The sequence below is a fragment of the Notolabrus celidotus genome, unplaced genomic scaffold (assembly GCF_009762535.1).
Source record: "Notolabrus celidotus isolate fNotCel1 unplaced genomic scaffold, fNotCel1.pri scaffold_432_arrow_ctg1, whole genome shotgun sequence".
NCBI lineage: Eukaryota > Metazoa > Chordata > Actinopteri > Labriformes > Labridae > Notolabrus > Notolabrus celidotus.
This window is the reverse complement of record NW_023260239.1, coordinates 1-10,645: the sequence shown is the minus strand read 5'-3', so window position 1 is coordinate 10,645 and position 10,645 is coordinate 1. Positions and strand designations below refer to the sequence as shown.

At 45.0% G+C, this 10,645-nt stretch overlaps 1 protein-coding gene across 1 annotated transcript in view; it reads right to left on the bottom strand.

The window, feature by feature from the left end:
• The window catches only part of LOC117809781 (piezo-type mechanosensitive ion channel component 2-like), a gene marked incomplete at its 5' end in the record, with an annotated part of 18,599 nt that extends 8,045 nt beyond the window's left edge, over nt 1-10,554 (bottom strand). The window contains 13 exons of the mRNA XM_034679280.1: nt 1,101-1,123; nt 1,696-1,909; nt 2,237-2,316; nt 2,529-2,645; nt 2,890-3,056; nt 3,131-3,223; nt 4,227-4,415; nt 4,875-5,022; nt 5,109-5,267; nt 7,958-8,084; nt 8,224-8,311; nt 10,232-10,379; nt 10,455-10,554. Coding sequence (XP_034535171.1) covers nt 1,101-1,123; nt 1,696-1,909; nt 2,237-2,316; nt 2,529-2,645; nt 2,890-3,056; nt 3,131-3,223; nt 4,227-4,415; nt 4,875-5,022; nt 5,109-5,267; nt 7,958-8,084; nt 8,224-8,311; nt 10,232-10,379; nt 10,455-10,554 — 1,653 coding nt within the window. The remainder of the gene's footprint in view (nt 1-1,100; nt 1,124-1,695; nt 1,910-2,236; nt 2,317-2,528; nt 2,646-2,889; nt 3,057-3,130; nt 3,224-4,226; nt 4,416-4,874; nt 5,023-5,108; nt 5,268-7,957; nt 8,085-8,223; nt 8,312-10,231; nt 10,380-10,454) is intronic.
• Between the last annotated feature and the right edge of the window lie 91 nt (nt 10,555-10,645).

Genomic DNA, 10,645 nt, shown 5'->3' with positions numbered 1-10,645 from the left:
AGTGATCTATAGAGAGTGATCCACAGAGAATGATCTATAGAGAGTGATCTATAGAGAGTGATCTATAGAGTGATCTATAGAGAGTGATCTATAGAGAGTGATCTATAGAGTGATCTACAGAGAGTGATCTATAGAGAGTGATCCACAGAGAGTGATCTATAGAGAGTGATCTACAGAGAGTGATCTATAGAGAGTGATCCACAGAGAGTGATCTATAGAGAGTGATCTATAGAGAGTGATCCACAGAGAGTGATCTATAGAGAGTGATCCACAGAGAGTGATCTATAGAGAGTGATCTACAGAGAGTGATCTATAGAGAGTGATCTATAGAGAGTGATCTATAGAGAGTGATCTATAGAGAGTGATCTACAGAGAGTGATCTACAGAGAGTCATTTACAGAGAGTGATCTATAGAGAGTGATCTATAGAGAGTGATCTACAGAGAGTGATCTATAGAGAGTGATCCATAGAGAGTGATCTATAGAGAGTGATCTATAGAGAGTGATCTACAGAGAGTGATCTATAGAGTGATCTACAGAGAGTGATCTATAGAGAGTGATCTACAGAGAGTGATCTACAGAGAGTGATCTATAGAGAGTGATCTATAGAGAGTGATCCACAGAGAGTGATCTATAGAGTGATCTACAGAGAGTGATCTATAGAGAGTGATCTACAGAGAGTGATCTATAGAGTGATCTACAGAGAGTGATCTATAGAGAGTGATCTATAGAGAGTGATCTATAGAGAGTGAACTATAGAGAGTGATCTACAGAGAGTGATCTACAGAGAGTGATCTATAGAGAGTGATCTATAGAGAGTGATCTATAGAGAGTGATCTATAGAGTGATCTATAGAGAGTGATCTATAGAGAGTGATCTATAGAGAGTGAACTATAGAGAGTGATCTATAGAGTGATCTACAGAGAGTGATCTATAGAGAGTGAACTATAGAGAGTGATCTATAGAGAGTGATCTATAGAGAGTGATCTATAGAGAGTGATCTATAGAGAGTGAACTATAGAGAGTGATCTATAGAGTGATCTACAGAGAGTGATCTATAGAGAGTGAACTATAGAGAGTGATCTATAGAGAGTGATCTACAGAGAGTCACCAAAGAGAGTGATCTACAGAGAGTGATCTATAGAGAGTGATCTATAGAGTGATCTATAGAGTGATCTATAGAGAGTGATCTATAGAGAGTGATCTACAGAGAGTGATCTATAGAGAGTGATCTATAGAGAGTGATCTATAGAGAGTGATCCACAGAGAGTGATCTATAGAGAGTGATCTATAGAGAGTGATCTATAGAGAGTGATCCACAGAGAGTGATCTATAGAGAATGATCTACAGAGAGTGATCTATAGAGAGTGATCCACAGAGAGTGATCTATAGAGAATAATCCACAGAGAGTGATCTATAGAGAGTGATCCACAGAGAGTGATCTACAGAGAGTGATCCACAGAGAGTGATCCACAGAGAGTGATCCACAGAGAGTGGTTTACAGAGAGTGATCTACAGAGAGTGATCTATAGAGAGTGATCTACAGAGAGTGATCCACAGAGAGTGATCCACAGAGAGTGATCTATAGAGAGTGATCTACAGAGCAGAGGAGTGAGTTTTAGCATCCTATAGTATTTCATGTGCTGTTGAAGTATTGGTGCTCAGATTTACTGCGGTCCTTGAAGGTATCACATACCCGTATCCAGCCAGGAAGCCCAGACTCGGAGGACTGACTTTATCACTGAACACAAACAACTGAAGCCCCGCCTCCCTCTTGTCAATCAGTGAGACTCCTCCCCCAACTGGTACCAGACTCTCAGATGGTTGGTCCACAATCCACCACTCCTGGATCTCTTTGCTCTGATTGGTGGAGCGCTCTAAGTCCAGCAGGATGTCTTTATATTTGTCATCTGGTGTGAGGAGACATGTTTCATGACATCACAGCAGCTCTGGTAAACTGACGTTAGCATGCTGTGTAGCTTTAACAGTTAGCATGCTGTGTAGCTGTAGCCTTAACAGTTAGCATGCTGTGTAGCTTTAGCTTTAACAGTTAGCATGCTGTGTTACTGTAGCTTTAACAGTTAGCATACTGTGTAGCTTTAGCTTTAACAGTTAGCATGCTGTGTAGCTGTAGCTTCAACAATTAGCATGCTGTGTAGCTGTAGCTTTAACAGTTAGCATGCTGTGTTACTGTAGCTTTAGCAGTTAGCATGCTTTGTAGCTTTAGTGTTGCTAACCTCTGTACAGCTGTTCGATGGGTTTGCCGTTGGAGTCGCTCGGGGCTCTGATGAAGCACGGAAACACGTCCTGTATGAGCCTAAAAACAAACAGAAGTAAGGTCACAGGTCAGAGGTCACAGGTCACAGGTCACAGGATCAACCTTCCTGTCCAGACAGGAAGTGTTTAACAAGGCACAAGCTCTGGGGGACGTATTTGTATTCTTTGATGTTAACAAACACTTGGCTGAGCATCACAGCTCCTGTCCTGCTTATTGGACATATTTCCAGTAGCCCCGCCCCCTGTACTCACACAGGAAGTATCCTGGTTCCATTTAGCAGCTGGATCAGTTCCAGGCGAGTCTGATCATCCAGGAAGGTTACATGTTTACCTGACGCCAGCTCCGCCTTTGCCCCCAGACTCAAGTTCCTGTTTGAGAAAAGGAAACAGCTGAACCTTCCAAACGGACACACGGACACACACACACACACACACACACACACACACACACACACAGAACGCCTGACTGACCTGACCTCATATAGGTAGACTGACTCACTGCTAGTGGTGTGAGTATGATCAGTGTCAGTACAAACAGAAGCCTGGATCAGCTGACCTCAGACCAGTTTGGTTAATCTGTATTGATCTGGGATTATTGGCGGGTAAAGCTGACCTCTGAACAGTCCAGGATAGGGTCAGAGGGAAGTGGTCCAGGTGCAGCACCTGGCTCAGGTACTCCCTGCTGGGTGGACTGATGGTCCACAGAGAGTTACTGCTGCCCTGCAGCTCGGCCACTGTCACATCCTCAGGACCATATGCTTCCAGGAACTGCAAAGCACTCTGGGAAAGCAGAGACAGGGAGCGATGCAGTGAAAGGAAGAACTGACGGTGAAGAGAGAGAACTGAGAACTCACCGGGGTGTAGCTGTACGAGGACTTGAAGGAGCTGAAGTCCGCCTCCGTCAGGTCTCTGAGCTGGTTCTGCTGAGCGCTCATCGTGAAGATCGGCTGCCAACGACAACACAGGCTCAGATAAAAACCAGGTACAGGTGAGTCAGTACAGGTGAGTCAGTACAGGTGAGTCAGTACAGGTGAGTCAGTACAGGTGAGTCAGTGCAGGTGAGTCAGTGCAGGTGAGTCGGCACAGGTGAGTCAGTACAGGTAAGTCGGTACAGGTGAGTCAGTACAGGTGAGTCAGTGCAGGTGAGTCAGTACAGGTGAGTCAGTACAGGTGAGTCAGTACAGGTGAGTCAGTACAGGTAAGTCGCTTCAGGTGAGTCAGTACAGGTGAGTCAGTACAGGTGAGTCAGTACAGGTGAGTCGGTTCAGGTGAGTCAGTACAGGTAAGTCGGTACAGGTGAGTCAGTACAGGTGAGTCAGTACAGGTGAGTCAGTGCAGGTGAGTCAGTACAGGTGAGTCAGTACAGGTGAGTCAGTACAGGTGAGTCAGTACAGGTGAGTCAGTGCAGGTGAGTCAGTACAGGTGAGTCAGTACAGGTGAGTCAGTACAGGTGAGTCAGTGCAGGTGAGTCAGTGCAGGTGAGTCGGCACAGGTGAGTCAGTACAGGTAAGTCGGTACAGGTGAGTCAGTACAGGTGAGTCAGTGCAGGTGAGTCAGTACAGGTGAGTCAGTACAGGTGAGTCAGTACAGGTGAGTCAGTACAGGTAAGTCGCTTCAGGTGAGTCAGTACAGGTGAGTCAGTACAGGTGAGTCAGTACAGGTGAGTCGGTTCAGGTGAGTCAGTACAGGTAAGTCGGTACAGGTGAGTCAGTACAGGTGAGTCAGTACAGGTGAGTCAGTACAGGTAAGTCGCTTCAGGTGAGTCAGTACAGGTGAGTCAGTACAGGTGAGTCAGTACAGGTGAGTCAGTGCAGGTGAGTCAGTACAGGTGAGTCAGTACAGGTGAGTCAGTACAGGTGTGTCAGTACAGGTGAATCAGTACAGGTAAGTCGGTTCAGGTGAGTCGGTTCAGGTGAGTCGGTTCAGGTGAGTCGGTTCAGGTGAGTCTACCTGGAAGCCTCCCAGTGTGATGGTCAGGGAGACGTCGAGCGGTCTGTTGATGACTCCAGCGACAGACTTGACGAGCGACATGAAGAGCAGCGGGAACCAGACGATGCAGATCAGCAGCAACACGATCAGACCGCCCATCCCGTACTTCACCACACGCTTCTTCTTCTGCCCACGGGGCTGAGGGTACCTCTGACAACACACACACACACACACATTAAACACACACACACACACACATTAAACACACACACACACACACACACATTAAACACACACACACACACACACACATTAAACACACACACACACACATTAAACACACACACACACACACACACATTAAACACACACACACATTAAACACACACACACATTAAACACACAAACATTAAACACACACACATTAAACACACACACACATTAAACACACACACATTAAACACACACACACATTAAACACACACACATTAAACACACACACACATTAAACACACACACATTAAACACACACACACATTAAACACACATTAAACACACACACACATTAAACACACACACACACATACACATACACATACACATACACACACACACACACACACACACACACACACACACACACACACACACACACACACACACTGGTACCTTCTCAGACTCCCTCCAGCACTTCAGGACGAAGCAGTGGGCGTAAACGTCCTCCACACAGATCCAGGAGGACAGGGACAGGGTGGTGTCGGTCCAGACCCAGTCCATCACGGCCCGCAGCTCAGTGAGGAAGGGGACCATCCGGAACCTGCAGACACACAGACAGGTAGATGTGTTCAGACAGAGAGGTAGAGGTGGTGAGACAGACAGGTACAGGTGGTGAGACAGACTAACCCCTGGAACAGGAAGAGGTTCAGGTAGTTGTAGCTCTTTGTCAGGAAGTTCCCCAGGACGCGTGTCGGGTAACCGGACCGGATCTGATAGGCCGACAGACCGAAGTACACACACTTCACAAAATACCAGAGCTGAGCCACCAGGTTCTGACTGAACCGCCTGGAGACAGGGACATGAGAGAGACAGACAGGTCAGAGACACAGACAGAACTCTATAGAACTGCTATAGAACTGGACTGCTATAGACTCAGACTGTTATAGGCTCAGACTGTTATAGGCTCAGACTGTTATAGGCTCAGACTGTTATAGGCTAAGACTGTTATAGGCTAAGACTGTTATAGGCTCAGACTGCTATAGACTCAGACTGTTATAGGCTCAGACTGTTATAGGCTCAGACTGCTATAGACTCAGACTGTTATAGGCTCAGACTGTTATAGGCTCAGACTGTTATAGACTCAGACTGTTATAGACTCAGACTGTTATAGGCTCAGACTGCTATAGGCTCAGACTGCTATAGGCTCAGACTGCTATAGACTCAGACTGTTATAGGCTAAGACTGTTATAGGCTAAGACTGTTATAGACTCAGACTGTTATAGGCTCAGACTGTTATAGACTCAGACTGTTATAGGCTAAGACTGTTATAGGCTAAGACTGTTATAGGCTCAGACTGTTATAGGCTCAGACTGCTATAGACTCAGACTGTTATAGACTCAGACTGTTATAGGCTCAGACTGTTATAGACTCAGACTGTTATAGACTCAGACTGTTATAGGCTCAGACTGCTATAGGCTCAGACTGCTATAGGCTCAGACTGCTATAGACTCAGACTGTTATAGGCTAAGACTGTTATAGGCTAAGACTGTTATAGACTCAGACTGTTATAGGCTCAGACTGTTATAGGCTCAGACTGCTATAGGCTCAGACTGTTATAGGCTCAGACTGCTATAGGCTCAGACTGCTATAGACTCAGACTGCTATAGACTCAGACTGTTATAGACTCAGACTGTTATAGGCTCAGACTGTTATAGACTCAGACTGTTATAGACTCAGACTGTTATAGGCTAAGACTGTTATAGGCTAAGACTGTTATAGGCTCAGACTGTTATAGGCTCAGACTGCTATAGACTCAGACTGTTATAGACTCAGACTGTTATAGGCTCAGACTGTTATAGACTCAGACTGTTATAGACTCAGACTGTTATAGGCTCAGACTGCTATAGGCTCAGACTGCTATAGGCTCAGACTGCTATAGACTCAGACTGTTATAGGCTAAGACTGTTATAGGCTAAGACTGTTATAGACTCAGACTGTTATAGGCTCAGACTGTTATAGACTCAGACTGCTATAGGCTCAGACTGTTATAGGCTCAGACTGTTATAGACTCAGACTGTTATAGACTCAGACTGTTATAGGCTAAGACTGTTATAGGCTAAGACTGTTATAGGCTCAGACTGTTATAGGCTCAGACTGCTATAGACTCAGACTGTTATAGACTCAGACTGTTATAGGCTCAGACTGTTATAGACTCAGACTGTTATAGACTCAGACTGTTATAGGCTCAGACTGCTATAGGCTCAGACTGCTATAGGCTCAGACTGCTATAGACTCAGACTGTTATAGGCTAAGACTGTTATAGGCTAAGACTGTTATAGACTCAGACTGTTATAGGCTCAGACTGTTATAGACTCAGACTGTTATAGACTCAGACTGTTATAGACTCAGACTGCTATAGGCTCAGACTGTTATAGGCTCAGACTGCTATAGGCTCAGACTGCTATAGACTCAGACTGCTATAGACTCAGACTGTTATAGGCTCAGACTGCTATAGACTCAGACTGTTATAGACTCAGACTGTTATAGGCTCAGACTGTTATAGACTCAGACTGTTATAGACTCAGACTGTTATAGGCTCAGACTGCTATAGACTCAGACTGTTATAGACTCAGACTGTTATAGACTCAGACTGTTATAGACTCAGACTGTTATAGGCTCAGACTGTTATAGGCTCAGACTGTTATAGACTCAGACTGTTATAGGCTCAGACTGTTATAGGCTCAGACTGTTATAGACTCAGACTGTTATAGACTCAGACTGTTATAGGCTCAGACTGTTATAGACTCAGACTGTTATAGGCTCAGACTGTTATAGACTCAGACTGTTATAGACTCAGACTGTTATAGACTCAGACTGTTATAGACTCAGACTGTTATAGGCTCAGACTGTTATAGACTCAGACTGTTATAGACTCAGACTGTTATAGGCTCAGACTGCTATAGACTCAGACTGTTATAGACTCAGACTGTTATAGACTCAGACTGTTATAGACTCAGACTGTTATAGGCTCAGACTGCTATAGACTCAGACTGTTATAGACTCAGACTGTTATAGACTCAGACTGTTATAGACTCAGACTGTTATAGACTCAGACTGCTATAGGCTCAGACTGTTATAGGCTCAGACTGTTATAGACTCAGACTGCTATAGACTCAGACTGTTATAGGCTCAGACTGTTATAGACTCAGACTGCTATAGACTCAGACTGTTATAGACTCAGACTGTTATAGGCTCAGACTGCTATAGACTCAGACTGTTATAGGCTCAGACTGTTATAGGCTCAGACTGTTATAGACTCAGACTGTTATAGACTCAGACTGTTATAGACTCAGACTGTTATAGACTCAGACTGTTATAGGCTCAGACTGTTATAGACTCAGACTGTTATAGACTCAGACTGTTATAGACTCAGACTGTTATAGACTCAGACTGTTATAGGCTCAGACTGTTATAGGCTCAGACTGTTATAGGCTCAGACTGTTATAGGCTTAGACAGACAGGTAAAGGTGGGTTACCTCTCAGTCACTGTCGGCAGGATGAAGAACATCCAGAAGTGGATCCCAAAAACCAAAATCACCTGAAAGACCAGTTTCCCCAAAACCGTCTTCCTCAAGTACAGAGCCCTGTCTATCACCATGGTCCCTGCAGACAGACAGACAGACAGGTGGGCAGACAGACAGGTAAACAGACAGGTGGGCAGACAGACAGGTAAACAGACAGACAGACAGGTAAACAGACAGGTGGGCAGACAGACAGGTAAACAGACAGACGATAACCTTACCAAACTGAATGAGAACCATAACCAGGAAGGCTTCGGGGACCTGGTCCTCTGAGAGGGAGGAAGTGATGTCAGCGGCTGCAGAGTATTTCTGAAGTGGAATAAATAGTCAGAGTCAGAGAGACAGAGTCAAAGAGACAGAGTCAAAGAGTCAGAGTCAAAGAGACAGGGTTAAAGAGACAGAGTCAAAGAGACAGAGTCAGAGAGACAGAGTCAAAGAGACAGAGTCAAAGAGACAGAGTCAAAGAGTCAGAGTCAGAGAGACAGAGTCAGAGAGACAGAGTCAAAGAGACAGAGTCAAAGAGACGGGGTTAAAGAGACAGAGTCAAAGAGACAGAGTCAAAGAGTCAGAGTCAAAGAGACGGGGTTAAAGAGACAGAGTCAAAGAGACAGAGTCAGAGAGACAGAGTCAAAGAGACAGAGTCAAAGAGTCAGAGTCAAAGAGACGGGGTTAAAGAGACAGAGTCAAAGAGACAGAGTCAGAGAGACAGAGTCAAAGAGACAGAGTCAAAGAGACAGAGTCAAAGAGTCAGAGTCAGAGAGACAGAGTCAGAGAGACAGAGTCAAAGAGACAGAGTCAAAGAGACAGAGTCAGAGAGACAGAATCAAAGAGACAGAGTCAGAGAGACAGAGTCAAAGAGACAGAGTCAAAGAGACAGAGTCAAAGAGACAGAGTCAAAGAGACGGGGTTAAAGAGACAGAGTCAAAGAGTCAGAGTCAGAGAGACAGAGTCAAAGAGACGGGGTTAAAGAGACAGAGTCAAAGAGTCAGAGTCAGAGAGACAGAGTCAGAGAGACAGAGTCAAAGAGACAGAGTCAAAGAGACAGAGTCAGAGAGACAGAGTCAAAGAGACAGAGTCAAAGAGACAGAGTCAAAGAGTCAGAGTCAAAGAGACGGGGTTAAAGAGACAGAGTCAAAGAGACAGAGTCAAAGAGACAGAGTCAGAGAGACAGAGTCAAAGAGACAGAGTCAAAGAGACAGAGTCAAAGAGACAAAGTCAAAGAGACAGAGTAAAAGAGACAGAGTAAAAGAGACAGAGTCAAAGAGACAGAGTCAGAGAGACAGAGTCAAAGAGACAGAGTCAGAGAGACAGAGTCAGAGAGACAGAGTCAAAGAGAGAGAGTCAAAGAGTCAGAGTCAAAGTGACAGAGTCAAAGAGAGAGAGTCAAAGAGAGAGTAAAAGAGACAGAGTCAAAGAGACAGAGTCAAAGAGACAGAGTCAAAGAGACAGAGTCAAAGAGACAGAGTCAGAGAGACAAAGTCAAAGAGACAAAGTCAAAGAGAGAGAGTCAAAGAGAGAGAGTCAGAGAGAGAGTCAAAGAGTCAGAGTCAAAGAGACAGAGTCAAAGAGACAGAGTCAAAGAGACAGAGTCAGAGAGACAGAGTCAAAGAGACAAAGTCAAAGAGAGAGTAAAAGAGACAGAGTCAAAGAGACAAAGTCAAAGAGAGAGTCAAAGAGACTGAGTCAAAGAGACAGAGTCAAAGAGACAGAGTCAAAGAGACAGAGTCAAAGAGACAGAGTCAAAGAGACAGAGTCAAAGAGACAGAGTCAAAGAGACAGAGTCAGAGAGTCAGAGTCAAAGAGACAGAGTCAAAGAGACAGAGTCAAAGAGACAGAGTCAGAGAGACAGAGTCAAAGAGACAAAGTCAAAGAGAGAGTAAAAGAGACAGAGTCAAAGAGACAAAGTCAAAGAGAGAGTCAAGAGACTGAGTCAAAGAGACAGAGTCAAAGAGACAGAGTCAAAGAGACAGAGTCAAAGAGACAGAGTCAAAGAGACAGAGTCAAAGAGACAAAGTCAAAGAGAGAGTAAAAGAGACAGAGTCAAAGAGACAGAGTCAAAGAGACAGAGTCAAAGAGACAGAGTCAAAGAGACAAAGTCAAAGAGACAGAGTCAAAGAGACAGAGTCAAAGAGACAAAGTCAAAGAGAGAGTAAAAGAGACAGAGTCAAAGAGACAGAGTCAAAGAGAGTCTCAGAGGGAGGGGGGTCAGCTCAGGAGCTCTGATTTTACCCCGAAGGCCCAGAAGCCGAAGACGATGATGATGAAGTCCACTGTGTCAGCCAGGAACATGAGCACATACACGTCTGTGACAGCGCTGTACTCCGGCTGAACGAGGGCTCTGAAGAACTGAAGAACGGGACAGTACACAGACAGGCACCTGAGAGAGGGGGGGGGGGGGGTTACACTGTCTTATTGTAAATGTTTGAGGATGTTAGCTCAGGTGTTAGCTTACCTGCTAACACAGACCGTCTTTCCTCTGATAGAAAGTTCTCTGAGTTTCTCCTGCAGCAGATCAAACCTGCCTGAGCGCTGAGCTGTGGAGCTGACACTCTCTGAAACACATGAAGAAGAAAACATCACACTCTCTGAAACACATGAAGAAGAAAACATCACACTCTGAAACACATGAAGAAGAAAACATCA